The sequence below is a fragment of the Cricetulus griseus genome, chromosome 2 (genome assembly GCF_003668045.3).
Source record: "Cricetulus griseus strain 17A/GY chromosome 2, alternate assembly CriGri-PICRH-1.0, whole genome shotgun sequence".
NCBI lineage: Eukaryota > Metazoa > Chordata > Mammalia > Rodentia > Cricetidae > Cricetulus > Cricetulus griseus.
In genome coordinates, this window is record NC_048595.1 from 390,810,369 (window position 1) to 390,830,346 (window position 19,978).

A 19,978-nucleotide genomic window follows, 5' to 3' on the forward strand; every position below is an offset into this window, starting at 1 on the left:
TCTTACAAATGAAGGAAACTGTTTAAAGAGATACCCAGGGCTATGTGGTAATGGGAACAAAACATTCACATACAATAGGATTCCAAGGTCTATGCTCCTACCTGCCTCAACACAAAACTGCTTCAACACCACAAACATGCCCCATCCTCCCTGACTCATGCAGAAGTTTAATACATAGCATTGCATGCCAATTAAGTGGGTAGAAACACAGTTCAACTATAGTAGATCAGAAACCAAAAAAGAAAAATACAAGGGGTATGGAGAGATGGCTCAGAAGTTAAGACACCTGCTGTCCTTGCAAAATCGAGTTAGGTTCCCAGCACCATGCCAGGTGACTGACAACTACCTGCAACTCCAGCCGCACAGGATCCAACACCCTCTTCTGGCCTCTTCAGGCACCCACACTCATGCACACACAATGCCCCCCAAATAATAATAACACAAATCTTTATTTTAAACCATAAGGCTAATGTAAAGGTAATTTTGTTCTCTCATGTAGAAGAGTCTATGTTTTAAGGTGGGGCCTTTGGGGAAGGATTATTTTAGGTTTGGTCACCAGGGTGGAGCCCAAATGATGGAGGTGGGTACCTAAACAGAGAAACCATATTATCATATACACACATACAATCCCATCACCAAGGCCTGTGCTGTGCTAATTGATCTTTCTTTATAAAACAACTTGCCTCAGGTATATCAGGAGTTATACAAATGGACTAAAATACTGCAGTAAAGCCAGTAACTGTCATTACAAAAGAACATCAAATGGCCATAATTTAGATACTGCACATTCATGCACATTCTGTTTCTATGCACTGTATAAGGTGCTGGCTTCAATGAGGATGGAAACAGGGCCTCTGATGACAGGCAGGCACTCTTTGCTTCTTCATGCAGAGATACAACTCTCAACATGAAACTGCACTGTGGCCAGCGTGCTGCAGGGTCCATAGGTATCTGCAACTTGGTTGAACTACCAGTTAATTTCTAGAAATATGGAATGTTCTCCAACCTGAGTTCTCTAAACAGGCCTTCATTCCTCCTCAGTAGTGCTTAGCTAACTATAAACTAAGACAAGCCACTCTCATAAGAGAAATTTAATTTTATCATCTATGACAGCTTGATATAATATCTATCTTATCTGATACAGGGTTGTTTAAAGGATAAAATGATGTGATACAATGCCCAATAGTTCATAATCTGGAACTAATGTTATTGCTTTAAATCTTACAAAAAAACTTACACTTTTGTTGAGGATATTCATTTATTTCAACTTAATATGGTTGGGGATTTTTTTTAAATGTATCACTTAAGTAAGCCTTATTTGAGGCAACTATCTTATTACTGTCATTATATATCATTTGTAACAAAGGCCTTCATATTTCATGCCATTACAGGGAACATACATATATCTAATAATTGTAAAGGAAGCCATTCTGTATAATTCTGGGTTCTTCATTATATCCTGTCATATATACTAGTCCATGGCTGGACTTTTCCTTAGCAAGTGGAGGCTTTTTGTTTTCCAAGGAGACCCAGCACTTACTTTTGATTTGCATGGAAGTGAGATCAACTCTCACTTTGCTGAAAGCAGTGTATCCAGCTGGTAGGTAGTCATTTTTACACACACAGTCTTGCCTCCTACTTCCATTGAAGGGGCATTCGTAGGGATTTTGAAGTCTGTAACAACATTGGGACATTTTATTATTTGATACATTTGTTAGACCCCAGTGTGGTAAATAATGAAGTTAGAAGAGGTGAAACAGAGCTGGGAAGTGGTAGTGTTTAATCCCAGCCCTCGGGAGGAAGAGGAGGTGGATCTCTGACTTGGAGGTCAGCCTAGTCTACAGAGAAAATTCTAGGACAGTCACAACAACACCCCCCCACACACACACACACACAGACACACACATACAAGGGGGTGGGGGGAGTAAAACAGAAGAAAGAAGTAAATACTTTCTTCTTCCATACCATGGTGACAACACACTAACTGAAAAAGAAACAGAATTCACCAGGAGTAATGTGTAGTTTGAATGTAATTGGCCCCCATAATCATAGGGAATGGCACTACTAGGAGGTGTGGCTTTGTTAGAGTAGGTATGCCTTGTTGGAGGAAGTGTATCACTACAGAGGCTGGTTTTCAGGTTTCTATGCACAGGATATCACCCATGTCTCTGTCAATTTCTTGTTGCCTGCAAGATGTAGCTACCTCTCCAGCATCATGTCTATCTGCATGCCACCAGGCTCCCCAACGTGATCATACTGAACTGAACCTCTGAAACTGTAAGCAAGCCCCTTTTCCTTACAAGAGTTATTATAGCCATGGTGTCTTCACAACAATAGAAACCCCAACTAAGACAACCAACAGGCAAAATTCTTAGTGGGAAATCAAGTTATATTTCTACAAAAAAAGGGGGATATAATTCTCCCAGATTTCTATGAAAATAGACAAGATCTTAAACTTATCCCTTCTGCATTGTCCTGCACACACCCTCTATATGATTACAGGCTAATACAATGGCTAAGATCCTAATGTGTTCACCTCTTTCTCAATTGCCTGTCCGACATGTGAGCAATCCCAATGTCATGCCAAAGGCTCAATATCTGTGGTCCCTAAAAGCGTACAGCTAGAACAAAGCATTTCATACCTAAGGCCATATACTTCAGAAAAGTTGTCTTCACCTTTGACCAGTGATAAATATTCTTTAGGATTCTCCAGTTGCATGCCCGAGCAATGGATCTAAGGGGAACACACAAATATCTAGAAAACACTTGCAAAGACAGGATCAAAGTTAAAATCAATTAGGAAATGGCTTTCATAATACCTTCACTATCCTTCCCTTGATGTTAAGGTCGTAGTCACCATCTTTGGTAATGTTGTTCATAACTTGGATTTCTTTGCAGGTGGTTAATGATTTGCCTTCAAGAACAAATTAACACCACACATCAACACTGAACAAATCCCAAACAGCATGGACTTGACCATCAGAATCATGGCTGTACTCTGAAGGTCTGACACTGTGTTGCAGAGTGTGACAACTGCATGTATCTAGTTTCACATTTGAACTAAAACTTAGGGACACTGGATGCTGGGTAGATTTTGGAATCTATTACTTACAGTCATTGGCATAACATTTCTTTTGAGCATCTGGCTTTAAACGCTTTAAGCATAAGTCACTGGGCCAACCGTTCTCAGTCCTGCATTCTACTCTTCTCTCCATTATCCCATTTCCACAAGTTACTGAGCACTGTCAACACAGTAAAGTTTAAGGGAGAATATATAACAAGTAATAAGGCCAGGAAATCCATACTGCCTTCTCCAAGACTAGGCTCTTTAAGAACAAAGTGAGGGTCAGTAATGGTTAGAACTATGGGAGATGCAAAAATATTCTGGGGCAGGATAGGCACTGGAGAAAAAAATCCTTCAGTATGAGCCTGCAGCTGTTGTTTCTCAGCTACTGGTTTCTTGTCATTTATTTTGTACAATTGTATCATTAGCAATCTACAAACATTCAGCAAACATTAGTTGATGAGGCTTATTAAAACTGCTTATATATACATAACATGCTGCAAATACTTAATAAACATTAATCTCCTTTATTACTGTTATTACAGCTACCTAGAAGTTTTCCTTATGATGAAATTACAAAGCAATGTTACTGTATTTCCATTAATTTAGTTAATAAATAGAATGTGGTATAAATAATTTTTATTATAGATATATTAGAGAAAGCTTCTTTGCTTAGTTGATATTTCTGAAGTACCTACATAAAGTCCAAACCACTGTACATGTTCTCCAAGGACAACAAATGGGGATTATTGTTATCTTCTTATAAGCAAGTTAGAATAAGCACAGAAGTGATAAGATATTTATACTACAACTAATAAGACAATGGTGTAGAAGATGACTTAGAAGGTATACTTAAAATGCAGATTGCCGGGCATCCCACCTCTGAAAAGCCTTATGAAAAGGGCCTTAAATTCAGAATTCTGAACTGACCTTGCTCCATTTCCCCACTTTCCAAGTGGCTACATGCAAACAGCTTCCAATGTTGCATTTGTACACCTGGGGAGACGGTGTCACGGGGCACTCTTCATAGTCTACAGGCCTCAGCTGATAGAGCGCATGCTTCTTAGAGGACTGGATCCTGGTGCAGTATGTAATCTTCTGTGGGTGAGTGAACCCACAGTTACCTGCACACTGGTAAGGAAATAGAGAGTCCTGAAACTCGCCCAAGGCCTAATGTCTGTCAGCTGCTTAATATGTATCATGCATATCATTTCTACCTCAATTTGCTTAACCAGCTTCATTCATGGTGAGGAAGCCAAGGTGTGGAGGCATTTAGGCAGCTTACACGGAGTCATGCCAGAAAACATGAAACATCAAGATTCATCCTAGATTTTGCATTTGAGGACCCTGTGAAGTTTCTCTCTTTCCATTCTTGAACCCATTATTCTGCCTACTGGATTTAGTTCCTGTTCTTATGTCATTTCGACCATCTTGGTTCTTCACACAATAAAATCAGAAGTTAGAAAGAATTCAGAAATACATGTTCTTTCTTTCACAAGACTGTTTGGATAGGCAGAGTCCCTTACATTTTGATTTGAACAGCTTGGTAAATTCCTGAGAAAGCTGATTGGAACTTTGTGAAAAGGTCAACAACAACACTATGGCTCACTGTGTTTCAACAGAGATGGCAAGTCAACTCAATAGGGAAATAATAACCTCTTCCTCAAGTTCTATTGGGTTTGTAGGGCAGCCATGTGCAATTTTGTAGATGTGGGTAATGGCTTCATATCATTAATGAAAATAGCCAAAATTTATCAGATCTAAATAGATGAACTAAAATGATAAGACTTAGAATAAAATATAAGTGTATATCCTTCTGGCCAAAACTAGGCAGTGATTTTATAGCTGTGAACCCTAAAGCCCACAGAACCACAATAGCAAAAGGACTAATAAAGTTGACATCAAAATTTAAAATATGTATCAAGAAATTACCAAGCATGGGAAACCTGCCTTCTAGTTGTCTGTTAGGAGAGCCCAAGAACCCTCTCCCCAAACAATACAGGCTATTGCTATTGCCCTTGGTTAACTCCCAAACCTTGAAGGTGTGACCCTATTGCTGAAGATACCATACAACTTGGGAGGATTGAATTAGAACTGATCTGGAAGCTTCTTCCTTGAGGACAAGATTTCATAGTATGGAAGGTGTTAAGGTAGAGAAGCAATTAAGTCCCATCCTGCAGGCATCTGTGAACTCTAACAATGACCAGCATGGCAAGATATGCTCAAGGATGAGAGAGTGTCATACATCTTGGAAGTAATTGGCAGTTGTCTAACTGGATTAAGACCCACTTACTAAGGTAAGAATTCATGTCCTGATACTAGTCAACTAGTAACTACTGGTAAACTAGTCAACTACCTGCAGCTGGTGAGATCATAAACCCAGAGGATAATGTACTTTCCTAAGCCAGCTTAATTCCCAACAGTATTCTAAATCCCTATTTTACACCCCCCTCAATCTCTCATCAGAGATGCTTCTTTTATGCCAGGGTGTTTTAGCAGAAGGGAAAGAAGCTAAGGTAACCAATTCCCAACAGTATTCTAAATCCCTATTTTACACCCCCCTCAATCTCTCATCAGAGATGCTTCTTTTATGCCAGGGTGTTTTAGCAGAAGGGAAAGAAGCTAAGGTAACCTTACCTGCGATGAGTCTCCTGTCACTACCACATACTTGCAGAGAGGGTTCCTGCACTTCTTTGTTGAAAGAGGTTTCGTTAAAGGATCGCAGAAACTTTCATTCACTTGTATATTTTTTTCATTCATGCATTTCACTGGACGATAGGTCTCTTTTTTCTTGCATGATGTTGAACACTAGACATGTGATGAGAAAGCCAGTAACAATTTCCTATGTGCAATGTCCTTGCAAGCATGCTTGTCAAGATAGGGGTATAGTGGTACATAATTGTGAAGTCAGAACTCCAGAAGGGAGGCAGGAGGATCACGATTTCCGGGACAATGGCGGCCACAGGAGCCTCTGCCTCATATTCAGGGGGTAGGGGAAGATGGGACAGAACAGGATAAGGAAAAGGAGAGAAGAGGATGGGAGAGTAGGGGTGAGGAGGGAAAGCAAGGGAAGGCAAGGGAAGGCAAGGGAAAAGAGAGCTCAGCAGATAAAGCACTTATGGACAAGCCTAGCAACTTGAGTTCAACTGAATCCACACAAGGTCCTCTGACCCCACACACATGTGCCAAAACAAACACAGCAATTTTCAACATTCTCACATTACACACGAACACACACACACACACACACACACACACACACACACACACACACACACACAAGAAACACACACACACACACACACACACACACACACGAACACGAACACACACATTCGTACACATATGCATACAAAAATGACAATAATAAAGTTTTTAAAAATTAAAAAGCAAAGAAGAAGCCATACCCTTGTTAACACTCACATCTAGCCAGGGTCCTGCTGTCCACTGGTATTTCACACAGTCCTGATGCCAGCACTGGCGGTGTTCCTGAGGCCGGGTGGCTGGATCACACATGTCTTCAGCCACTGGACCGGTGCCTCTCAGTCTGCAGTACACTTCCCTCCGCTGCAGCCCTGAGCCACAGGCCACAGAGCACTACAAAGGAGCCCAGAGGATCTGAACAATGTAGCTAGCAAGTACTAAATCACATATTGAGAGCAAAAGAGAGCATCCATCACACATTTTCTTATTTGTTGTAAACCTGTCTTGATGTCATATCATACATTAGATAGAAAAAAATAATCCCCGAGTGTGTTTACCATTGTCTTATCTAGAGATTCTATATAAGTACATAGATTTTTTTTAAAAGCTGTTATTCACAAAGTACTTCAAGTTTTCTGGAAACTCAACTGAATCAGGCTGTCCTAGATGGCATCCCAGTGGGGTAACCCCTTCTTGAGTTAAATATACTTAATGTCTATAAAAATCACCTCAAGGGGCTACTCCACTGTTCTAAATGAGACTTCAATTCTAGTACACACATTATTTCCCACAAAACAATAATTTCTAAGACTTTTGCTATATTTGTATTTTATGTGCAACATCCACTACAATTTGAACATGTTGTGGGTTCAATTAGTTGCTAAGCTGTTGAGTCTTGACTATATTTCTATGAGCTACATTCTGAAGAAGCTTGTATAAATGACAAAAGTTAGACAACCTTCTCTTGGTCTTCCAGTCCTCATTTTTTGCTAGCATTTCTAATGAACATTTGTTCCTGTGTGTGTATTTCTACAAACACTTCTTTCAGTCACTCCAAGATTCTCTGAGACTGGAGATCTCACATCAGCTTGGCTATTCTTTCCCAGTGCTTCCCAGGACTGCCCTTACCCCGCACACAGCAGGGCAAGCCTTTACCACACATGCCTCTGGGCTCCCCCTGCCCTACGCTGGTACCCAGTTCCAAATCCACACCGTTGTTTTGATACTTGTTGCAACAGCATCACCATCATTTGCAATTTTTCCTCCACATCTGTTTGAGTTGCTGTTCATATACACCTATGGGTGGCTCAAAAGCAACAGACATTTATATCTCAAGGGTGGAAAGTTCAAAATGAAAGCACCAGAATGTTTGATATCTGGTGAGGAGATGCTTCTTGTCTTATAGATGGTCATCTTTCCTTCCTTGCCCACAAAACAGGCTAGGAGATCTCTAAGGGCCCCCTTCACATGAAAGATAATATCAATTACAGAGCCTCCACCCTCAAGATTAACTTCCCAAAATCCCTACCTCCATAGTATTACTTGGAGGGGGCAGTATTTTAACATATGAGTTTGGGGGGGATACACTCTTAGTATGATGAAGGACAATTGAAGCTTTGCTCTCTCTGTTAAACCCTCACCGACTTGCCTCCTAGGAATGAAGACTCCACAAATCTTCAGCTCTGGGGTGTCAGGTGTTCCCAGGCACACTCAGGTCATAATAGCAGATACTAACTACAACAGAAAGCTGTGAAGTCAACATTAACAAATTTGGAGAAGGTTGAAAGATATTTATTAATTGTGATTTTTGGTTGTCTGTGTCCCATTATTCAAGAAGGGATTGGAGGTCACATAGGGTAATAATGTTTGAAGACTCATTGGTATTCTCAAGTGAGATAAGAAAAAAATATGTAATTGTTTTTCAAGCTCTCTTTTTTTTACAGAGATCTAAGCCCCTCTTTTCCACTAAAAGATAGCTTTTATAATAAGAAAAATATTTAAGTCCCACAAAAGCTAAGATCTGAACTTACCCAGTGGCTCAGATCATTCTCACAGACCACAGCAGCTTTTCACTTGAGTGACTGCCAAGTCTGATCCCCTGGCTTGCATGGTTACATGGCAACCACAGACATCAAAGACACACTCTGTCTTCTCACTTCTGAATACTGTGCATATTTCTCCAGCTTACATTGACCTGCATGCTATGCATAGGCTATTGAGTTCTCCCAACTCATTAAATGTGTTCACAAAAATGTCATCTGGCCCTTGGTATGGGAGCAACAATGTATGCTTTGCAGCATGCATAATACTACATAGACTGACATACCTAGATGCTGTTTAGCTCAGGTGAACCTCTTACAAAATGACTAGCCGATAAAATAGATCAGTTTTATAGATCTGAAAATCTTACAATCTGAGAAACATAAACTGCATTTACATAAGATCCACATTGTTATCTTGAAAGTGAATTCTTGAAAAAAAATAGTTTACAAAATACTTTAAAGCAAGAGGTTCTATCAAACAGTGTCCTTTAAGCAGGGTTTGTTTGGTTTTGTCTTTCGACATGGCCAAATTCTTTTTATTTTGAACATGGTGACTTAGTTATAAAAGGACTTATCATCTCTTCACAGATTACAGTTGTCATATTGTTGGATTGTTAAACATGGAGGATGTGTGTACACCTCTGGACCAAGATGTACAGAAAAACATCATATTAACTTTCCCAAAGAGGGCAAAACACTGAAAAGGCACTGGACAACCAAATCCACAGATACTTCCAATACACAGTGGACAACTCTCAAGTTGAGCTCTGGTAGGACCAAGGTGGTGGGGCTGTGAAGTAGGACAATGGTTTGCTCTTCTTGACCTTCTTTGTGGCTCCCGAACATCTTTCTCTGCTGTATCTGTTCATTAGTGTATCGAAGGGGATCTTTTCTGACCTTTGACCATCTGCCCCACAAAAGCAAATACATCATCCTTCCCAACAAGTTGGCTTGACTTTCTACTAAAAATGAAATATGAAAACTCTGCTAAAGGAATGGGTTTCCAGGGCTTCAGAGGTAGGGATGAATGTTAAGATCAAAAAAGACACAAATACTCTATACAGAGTCTGCCTTCTAAAAAGAATTGATTTTCCTTGTCATAGAAGTTAGCTCCATTCACCTACACAGTCCCCAAGTCTCTGCCAGAAACAAATGGCCACCCATGTGACTCTACTGTTTGATTTATTCTATAAAAAGTACTCTCATGAAGCCAAAAATTTTAGGCTGTCCTTGTACTACAAATGGTAATGTGTTCTACACATGTAGACTTTCAGAGGGACTCACGAGATAATCACTGGTTGCTTCTCTGTTCCAATGGCATAAACTGTAGCATGGCTTGAATATAATTATTGTAAAATAAGTTCATTTTTATTGCCACCTTGCATGATGCCTCAACTACAAAGACTCATTTGGAAAACAGCTGGCCAGATTGTTCAAATAACTTTTAAAGGAGTGAGTTTCATTTGTTATCTGATAATATTTCTAATGGAAGTATTTAGTGATGCATGTTAATTGCTGCTGTTAAACAATGACAATCATTGAAATATAAGACCATTTGTGCCTTCTTTCCAGATGTGTGGGTTTAGAGGCAAATTAAATACTTGAATCATTAAAACTAACAAATGAACTCACCACCCCTGCACATACACACTGTTCTAGAAATAAGACGACCTTTTTCAATTGTGTTTAGGGAATCCCAGCTTTGCTTGTTAACCCCACATTGAGCAGAGTTCTCAGTGTGTCAGGTCCCAACTATGATACTGAGTGTCATCCACATGGACAGTGTCTATGCTTAGGGGAAAAGTTTCTAGATTTCTTATCTCCCTTGAACAGGGCCAACCTAGTAGACAATTTAGCAGGCAATAAAAGAATCTCATTCTACTCTTTTTACTTCAGAGATTAGTCAAATATCACCAAGCTCCCAGCACAATAACCCTTTGCAGAAGCTGCCTGTTCTATGATGAAACCAGGGGGGGGTTGTTTTGTTTGTTTGTTTGTTTTTACTCAGTATTAATGAGATGACACAGTACCACTCAAAAGCCAACTGTCCATTAAAAAAGTATATAGGTTTGGGATTCTTGTCCCTGAATATTCTGAGGCATACATCCAGTTTTCTTTCAAAATTGAATTGTCAGTATGGACCTCCTTTGTTTATCTGTTTCTTTCATGCTGAGATTTCTTAGCCCATTCACAGTTACCTAGATCTCACACCCCACTTGTTCTGCATGCAATTTACTATCTGTCTCTCCAGGATGCCATCTTTACTGACATCCAACATTCTGAGATTCAAACAAGGACATTATTAATACATCACTGGATATATTTTGTTGTTAGATGACCAAGATGATATCAGTAGCTATGAGCCCCAAATTCACTAGCAGAGTTTCCTGTAAATATAACCTCAAAATAAAATCAGGCAAGCAAATTGTTTTACCATTAGACTTAAGCAAATGCAACAACACTGAATATTGTTGAGCATGGTGAAGAAATTTCTATAATAAAAGCACTGTTAACTCTCACAGTGATTACAAATACTGAATTCAGATTTCTAAAATGCAAGTATGAGATATCTAGAAATGAAGTATAGGTGGAAAGGAAGGGAAGAAGGAATGAAGGTAGATGATTGATAGATAGGTGGAATAGATGATAGATCAAATAGAGGATGATAGACAGACAGATAGATAGATAGATAGATAGATAGATAGATAGATAGATAGATAGAATATGTGATAGATAGATTAGATAGAAGATGATAGATAGCTAAGATAGAATAGATAGATGATAGATAGATAGATAGATAGATAGATAGATAGATAGATAGATAGATAGATAGATGATAGATAGATAGAGATAGACAGAACATGTGACAGTTGTAAAATGCCACATACCTCCTTCCATCTATTGGCTTTCCATGAAGGGCATCGTCCCGACCTACAAGCTTTATGAGTTCGAGGTTTCTGCAGATGACTGCAATATTTTTCTTCTAATTTTCTTTGGAATTGATCAATGCAAAGGACCTCTCGGTACTTTGTACCTCTGCCACAAGAAGTTGAGCACTACAGAAGATATTCAAATACATACAATGTATTTTTATTAGCTTATCTTCAAGAAATATAAAACAAAGTAAACAAAACGCCATTGCTTCAACATTCTTGTTCCACATTGTCTGGTATTTCCAGTTAGTGAGAATTTGAAATTTGCCAATCTGCTCTGACTATTAATTTATACTGATATTATAAAACAACCATTTCTTCCACAGAAGTACTGATTGTCTAAAATGTGCTAGGCATAGACTCTGGCACATAAAGATTTAGATTCACTAAATTTAAAAACTGTCTTTAACCAACTGAACATTATGCCCAAACCTGTAATCTGGTATGTACATAGGTCACTATCTCATATATATGTATTATAATATTTTACACTAAAATATGATTTTTCTTTATAAAAACAAAAAGTCCTCATGATCACTCAGTATAGTGAGCCAACTGAGAGATCAGCATTGTTTCTTAATACATTATGTTAATATCTTCCACATCTGTATCCTAGCAGCCATCCAATATAGACAAAAAAGTCTTTGAAAATATAATTCCATGCATGATGTCAGTGTAGTGCAGTAGACAGCTTAGGCTTTGCATGGAAGGCAGAGTCACACGGAGTGAAGCAGAAAGTCAACTCCAGAAAACAGAACAGTTTTCATTTTCGACTCTTTCTCTTCCACCTTATTTTAGTTTACTGGAGTTACCTACAGTATGATTAGTTTAATCCAAACTGTTACTAAACACATTATAAATGTAAACCAATTATTTAAACATGTTTCACATGAAAATTTTTATTTTTACTAAAGAAAACTTAGTAAACATAATTTCAAGTATATTTCTTGTCTGCTCAAGAAATGGCAATGCTCTTCTTTTGTATTTGCTTCTTTCTCTTCTTACTTCATCGTATATGCAGTTTTAATCAAGATTTTTTTCAAACTTTGTATTATATAGCTTGTCATCATGTTTTTTTTTCATTTCACTTTATGTGTAAAGGGTGTTTTGCCTCCATATATGTCTGTGCACCACATGTGTGCAGTGCCTGCAGAGACCAGAAATGGACACTGGATGCCCTGAGACTAGAGTTACAGATGGTTGTGAGCTGCCATAGGAATTAACGAGCAGCCAGCATGCTTCACTGCTCAGCCATCTCTCCAACTTCATTATCATGAAAATTTTGAGGCAAAATAAATTTTCCTCACTCTTTAATGTTAAACAATGCTCATTATTTTCTCTCTTAGATTAACTATCCCAAGTTCGTTTACTTCTCTACAAGCCCTAAATTTGTCTAAACACACAGGCATGAGCACACACACCCACACACACAGTTCTCTAAGCTACAAAAGCCCTGAAATCAAAGATTTGAAAGTAATTTATGCTTTGGATAGACTTAAAATAAAACCCTTTCTCTTGAGTTCTGAACAAGTACAGATCTGTTTCCCTCAAGTCCTAAGGAAGAGTAACTGCAGTATTTTATCACGTCTGATGAATGCCATGTGGGAATTTCTCTAAAGTAAAAGAGAAGATGCTATGCAAAGAATTATGTTTTCATTGGAAAGAGGCAGCGACACCATAAACAATAGTGAAACATTACTTCCCTTCTTCACCTTAACCACACTGCATTCTGGACTGTGAAAACTCTACAAAGTAGTCCATCTCATAAAAATCCACAAAACAGCTATTGTTTCCTCTGGTGCCACAAAAATGTTTGTTTTTTTTTTCTCTCTCAACGTTTAAACCACCAATATCTTATTATTCTCCTGAAATTTTATTAATGCCATACAGCTCTTTTCTCAAATTCTTGTCGATGATATTTTCTTAAAAGTCACCTGTATCCCCTACACTCTTGCAAAACGTGTGGATTACTTATTCAGAACAATAGTTCCCCTGGTAATTTCTCATCCATTTTCTACAACATACTTTGATCACACCCACCACCCTCCTCTCCTGTCATCTCCTTCCCTATCTCAATTCCCACCCTCTCCTCCAACTGCTGAAGATGGTTTATAAGCACAGAACACAAGTTGCTTCCTCTACAGTGACAGTGAATAACCATTCAGGTATTCTTAGTCAATGCTGCTTACAAATGAGATGAATAAAAATTTCTACTAAAAACAAAAACAGGGCATTTGAAGGAAATGCACAGTTTGCAAGTTTGCAAGTTTGCAATGGATCCCCTCCAGGCTTTCAGGTGAGCTGAAACTTCCTATTCTAAGAGAATTCAGTCTTCACTGATAAGAATTAACTCAAGAACAGGGATATTCTTCCTTCGACAGAATTGTTTTGTGTAATTATAGAATAAAATTATTTGTTATTTCAGGTACAGATGACAGAAAAATCAATGACTTGATTGTGGAGACTTTTTGACTAGTTTTAAAAACACAAACTTCTGAAGAAAAGCAAATGATGAAATGAAGGTTGTCTTGATCTAACACATGGGATCCTTTGCCTCTCCAGATGTTTATAAACTTGTTTAATCCAGAACTTTATCCTTTCTGACAGTTGTGGGAAGCATACCATCACTGGGAGAGTTAGTATGCATGCTAGTTAGCACAAACACAGCATCCTGAATCGCATCTATTGCTTTCTACCTCCGTGATCCATAGCCAGCCCAGTACAGACCTCCATTTTTATGTGACATTAGTAAAATCACATCTGTGGAGGCAAAAAAGGAGATTTCCTTCTTTATGTGAAGAAATGATTAAATAAAAGACCTAAGAACATTTACAGACTATGAAAATTGTAAAACCATGTGAATCAATAAACAACCAGAAGACTGCTACAGAACAGCACACTGAGGCTTAAAGATGCTTTCCACGGCACAAATGGAGTCCAGTAAATGACAAAGATGGAGGTCAGTGAATGAGACAGTGTATAATGTCGTTCCCAGGAAAGTACTCTGCTCACCCCATGCCAGGAAGCCAATGTATGCCATTTCCTTCCTCATCAAACGCCATCACAATTTCATTCCTGTTCCATACTGAGCTTAAGCATCATTTCCTTTCTATAAACTGTCTCCCTTTCTATCAAGAGTCTTGTTTTATAATAATAGACATTTGTTTTCGCCTAATCTGTAAGGATCTTTGATTCAGAATACACATGCTTAGCTTGGCTCTTACAGATCTCTCCTTCAAATTCTGTTTCTCATTTGTTCATTCAACATGCCTCTAATTGTCTATTCTCTGCCTCTTTTTCTCTTGGACAATAAACAAACCAAGAACAGACACACTCAAGAGAAGCATGGAAAATAGAAAGACCTCAGAATCACTTGTTCCCAACTTAATGTGTTACAAATTGTTTGTTTTCCCCTTCTGTGAGGAAGAGATGATTGCAGTACACCATATACACTATAGACCAGAGAAGTGTGTGCTCATTCACTCCCTGGTGCTTCTCCAACCAAACCTTGAGAGAAGAAAGAGACACTGATAGGCCAACCAGGAAGCTCACAAAAGTGAAGTCTCAGCAAGAAGATTACAAATTACTAAGACTCAGGAAGCCTGTCTCCGAGGTTACATAAGCAATGAACAATTGCTAAGGACAGGAGACCAGCAGAGCAGTCTGAAGCTTGTACAAGGAGCTTGAGGATTTGACTTTAGTGAGATATCACTCTTGTAGTGATGTAGCTGCCTTTGTGTTCCTCGTGTTCCTGTAAGTAACCACAAAACCTCATTTGCTGATCAAGCTGGGCTTTGATGGAATCTTTTCTTTGGTCTGCAGCTAGTGCTGCTTCTGGGGTGAATAGACAGCTATTCATGACTCCCCAGGAAAAACCAGGCAACAACATACTAATAATCATTTTCAGTTTAATCCTTGAAGTTCATGTAATGGTTATCTGGAAAAAATCTTAAGTCTGGTCTGTAGAATAGAAGTCAAAATTAAAACTGTAAAAATTGGAAATGTGTATTTCATTTGCTTTAGTATAGTTCTCTATGAAAACACATATATTCCCATGCAAGTGCATATATAGTTTATTCTTTTTGTTTGTTTGTTTGTTTGTTTGTTTGTTTTTGAGACAGAGTTTCTCTGTGGCTTTGAAGGCTGTCCTGGAACTAGCTCTTATAGACCAGGCTGGTCTTGAACTCACAGAGATCCGCCTGCCTCTGCCTCCTGAGTGCTGGGATTAAAGGCGTGCACCACCACCGCCCGGTGATAGTTTATTCTTTAATTGGGCTATTTTTCTATGTTTGTCATGTAAATTGTATTTATACTTCCCTAAGAATAATTATTAAAACTAGTATTCAACTGTTGGAGTATAAATTAATATAATGATTATGGAAAACAGAATGAAGTCCCTCAGAAAACTAAAATCACATCTACTTTATGGTTTGGCTGTTCCAGTCCTGACTGTATACCTGAAGGAAATAAAGTCAACACACAAAAGAGAGACCTGCATAGTAGGTGGCCATCAGCCAAAGAGTGGACGCAGAAAGCCTGCTACATGTACAGAGTGCCTTTGTATCTCACCATTAAGAGGAATGATTTTTCAGAAATATGGGATGGAATTGGAGCTGATCTTGTGGGTGAAATTAGACAGACACAGAAAGACAAGCATCCCTTGCTCCCTCCCTCCAGAAACAACAACAAAACTTCAACAAGATTACATGAAAATAGAAGATGGACTGAGAGAAGAAAAAGAGGAAGGGGATCTGAAGAAGAGGGGTTAGTGAAGTTGCTGTGATAAACACAGACACAAATCCTGGGGGAGGAAATCTGACCATCTCTGAGAGAAGTCAGAGCAGGAAGCCGGAGGCAAGAACTGAAGCAGAGACCATGGGGCATGTGTTAGTACTGGGTCGTCTGCACTGGCCTGTCCTTGGGGTTCTGACAGGATATGCTCTCAGCTGCAGCCACTAAGAGCACCACCTGTGCACATTCACTATGTTCCCTTTTAAAAGGACCCCCACTTCCCATCCTCCTCTCTCTGTGTTTCTCTCCCTCTATCTGTCTGCTCCTCTCTCTCTCTGCCCCTCTTTCCTCTCTCCTGCTGCTCCTGTCTCTGGAGGTTGGTCTCCCCCCTCCCCTTACCTCTTTTTATGATCCCTTTCCCTAATTAAAAAATAAATAAACAAAACTTCTCGAACCCTGTTGAATGGCTGCTTTTCTCAAATTACAACAGGATGGCTGATTGTCTTGCCTTCTTTTATAATGATCACTCTCAGCACCACCCACAGTGAGCTCTCTCAGTCAAGAAGATGCCCTCCCAGCCCAATGCCCAGTTGAGCTTTCCTCCTTCCAGGTGACTCTAATGTGTGCCAAATTGTATATATATGAAAAAGTCCACCAGTAGAGATGCTATTGAAACCAGTTTTATTTTGCTAGAAGCAGTACTAAATGTATTTTTTTTCTCGAGACAGGGTTTCTCTGTGGCTTTGGAGGCTGTCCTGGAACTAGCTCTTGTAGCACAGGCTGGTCTTGAACTCACAGAGATCCACCTGCCTCTGTCTCCCAAGTGCTGGGATTAAAGGCGTGTGCCACCAGTGCCATATTACTATTACTATTACTATTACTATTACTATTACTATTATTGACAGGGTTTTACTATGTAGCCCTGGCTAGTCAGAAACTTGCTATGTAGACCAGGCTGGCCTGGAACTCATAGAGTCTACCTACATCTGCCTCCTGAGTGCTGGGATTAAAGGGTTGAGCCATCTCACTTGGCAAAAGCATTATTTGCAGCAAGAAGTACTCAGGGAAACCTGACATTACTCTAAAGCTTGTAATTTATTTTTAACTGAAGGGATATGGAGCATTTCAGACTTCTCCATACTATCTGTTTGCAATGAAACTGGTCTAGAGTTCCTATCTGGAGTTTACACTCATCCAGAAACAGAGATCATTGCTTATTTTGAGACAACGAAAACCTGTAGCTAATGTGAGAATAGTGAAAATGCTGTCCAATTTTTTAAAATGTATTTATTTTATTTTATTTTATTTTATGGGCATTGGTGTTTTGCCATGGATGTCGGGGCCCCTGGAACTGGAATTACAGATAGTTATTTTCAGAGAATATTATTTTAATGGCAAAGATGTGTTACATTTGTTTATGCTGCAGAATATTACTTTAACTATGTAAAGGTGTGTTACTTTTGTTTATGCTGTAATAACAACAAGAGCAATATTACATTTGATGAAATCTTTTATAGTGCTCAGCACACTAGTGTAAATGTACATCAAATCAACTGTTCCTGTCTTTTCCTCCTTTCTTTGCCAAATCCTGAGGACAATAAGGACTTTCACATTGATTTATGAGCCCGCATGACTGGAACACAGTGTGTCTAGATTCACAGAGCAGAGCTCAATAGTCAGAACAGGAGGCAAGGATCCCAGGGGATTCTAAACACTCATCTTTCTCCTGAGGAAAGCCATTTAGCCAAACACTGACAAAAGGGCATCAGCTACACACTGAATTATTTTCAAAGTAGAATGAGGTAGATAAAGAGGAAAATATTTTTGAAAAAGGTATTTTTGTAAGTAAAAGAGATTCACAGCTGAGCACTGAGTCAAACTTCTGGAATCCAGTTGTAGAGAGGGGGGAGTGATGAGCAAAGGAGTCAAGACCATGCTGGGGAAACCCATAGAAACAGCTGATCTGAGCAAGTGGGAGCTCATGGACCCCAGACTGACAGCTGGGGAACCAGAATAGGACCAAACCAGGCTCCATGAACTTGGGTGTCAGTTGGGGGGCTTGGGAAGTCTATGGGGCTGCTGTCAGTGGAACCAGTATTTATCCCTAGTGCACAAATGGGCTTTGGGAGCCCATTCCCTATGGGGAAATACTCTCTCAGCCTAGATACACAGGGGAGGGCCTAGGTCCTGCCCCAAATGATGTGACAGACGTTGATGATGCCCCATGAGAGGCCTCACCTTCTCTGAGGAGTGGATAGGGGTGGGATTGAGATGGTAGAGGAAGGGGGAGGACAGGAGGGAGAGGGAACTGGGATTGGTATGTAAAATAAGATTTTTAAATTTTCAAAAATTAAAAAAAAGATGTGGTTAAAAATATTTGACTTCTGGTCAAATATTTGACTTTTTTGTTTGTTTGTTTTTGGTTTTTTTTGTTTTGTTTTGTTTTGTTTTGTTTTTGGTCTTGCCCAATAGCCCAGCTAGCCACGAACTCATGACTGTCCCTCTGTTTAGCCTCTCATGTGCTAGCATTACATGTGTGAGTCATGGCATCCACCCTCACTATATGTATTCGTTTCTTCCCTCCTTTTAATCTTTTACTCCACTTATACTCAAAGTGAATTATATAGAAAGGCAGCAAGGGCATAAATAGAATCAGTACCAGAGAGAAAAGGGACCCTTTGCACTTGCAGAGCCCTGACAAACAAATGCTACATTTCTAGTGTTTTAAATTTTTTTAGATTTTATATTAGTTAGTGTCTATGAGTGTTTGCCTGCTTTTGTGTTTGTATACCACATGCATACAATGCCCCTGGAGGCCAGAAGAGGGCACTGAATCCTCTGGAACTGGATTTACAGATGGTTATGAGCTACCGTATGTGCTTGGAATTGAACATTGGTTCTCTGAAAGAGCAACCAGTGCTCCTAAGTGCTGTCGTCTTCTCTTGCCCCTAAAATGTTTATTGTTGCTTTTGTAGAAATAGTGTCTTGCTATATACAGGCCTTCAACTCCCTTGTCAGCCTCCTGAGTGCTGGGATCTACAGGTATGCACAATGTTTCCTGCCATACCATTTCTTTTTTGACCATCCATGAAGGCAACTGCCTGTAATCCCAGAACTTGAGAAGTAGAGGCAGAATTCTCAAGACACTGAGACCAAAGAGTTTGGAACCAGATTGTCTCAAAAACACCTAAAATAATGATGCTAGTTTCTATCTTGACTCTAGCTGATGAGGTTTAGAGGTGTTACTAAGCATTTGGTTACATGAGGTATTTGAATGTCTAAGTCATGGACTTTGAAAATTGTAAGTCAGAAATCCAAAGCCTTTGTAAGTACTAAGTACTATCTTTTTGTATATACAGTGTGTGTGTGTGTGTGTGTGTGTGTGTGTATGTAGGTGTGTGTGTTTATGTAAGTGTGATGCTTCATGGGCAGAGGTCGGAAACAGTCTCTGGTGTCTGTCCTCATCTCCCACTGTGTGTCTCTTTTGTCACGGGGTATGCTAGGATAGCTGGCCTGCATGTCCCCAGATATTTGTTTGTCTCCTCCACCCATATCCTCAGACTGCTGGGATTGCATCCACTCACTACTGTGTCTAGCTTTATTTACAGGGGTTCTGAGGATCCAAACTCAAGTCCCAGATTCTACCCACTAAGCCATTTTCCCAACTCCCCCACCCCAAAATACTATTTTAAGAAGTTTTGTTCATTTAAAAAAATCCAAAAAAAATGTAAGCTTTGCAGCTTGGGCTATGTACTCATTGGTCACACTGAACTTGTGATATGTCTGCCTTCCCAGCAGATGAGGCCATCACTGTCCTCACGACCAATGTATAATACACTGAGACTCTAAGGCTAACATCTGTCCACTGATGACCCCTGAGTCAACACACGTACCAACTCATGGTTCTCTCTCTGTGCTGAGAAGAAGATGCCCTGATTTCCTCCCATGGGCACTTGTTTTTGCTTTAGTTTTTAGCACAAGGAGGTCTGGGGAGTTATATCCAT

The 19,978-nt window shown here is 39.5% G+C and overlaps 1 protein-coding gene across 1 annotated transcript in view; it reads right to left on the reverse strand.

Moving 5' to 3' along the window:
• Positions 1 to 19,978, reverse strand: part of LOC100750834 (A disintegrin and metalloproteinase with thrombospondin motifs 20) — a 114,450-nt gene that overhangs the window by 13,276 nt on the left and 81,196 nt on the right. Inside the window, exons 29-36 of the mRNA XM_035440836.1 lie at positions 11,199 to 11,366; positions 6,488 to 6,661; positions 5,702 to 5,872; positions 3,995 to 4,195; positions 3,113 to 3,242; positions 2,820 to 2,914; positions 2,643 to 2,734; positions 1,541 to 1,674 (exon numbers count right to left, since the gene is read on the reverse strand). Of these exons, the coding sequence (XP_035296727.1) occupies positions 1,541 to 1,674; positions 2,643 to 2,734; positions 2,820 to 2,914; positions 3,113 to 3,242; positions 3,995 to 4,195; positions 5,702 to 5,872; positions 6,488 to 6,661; positions 11,199 to 11,366 (1,165 nt within the window). The remainder of the gene's footprint in view (positions 1 to 1,540; positions 1,675 to 2,642; positions 2,735 to 2,819; positions 2,915 to 3,112; positions 3,243 to 3,994; positions 4,196 to 5,701; positions 5,873 to 6,487; positions 6,662 to 11,198; positions 11,367 to 19,978) is intronic.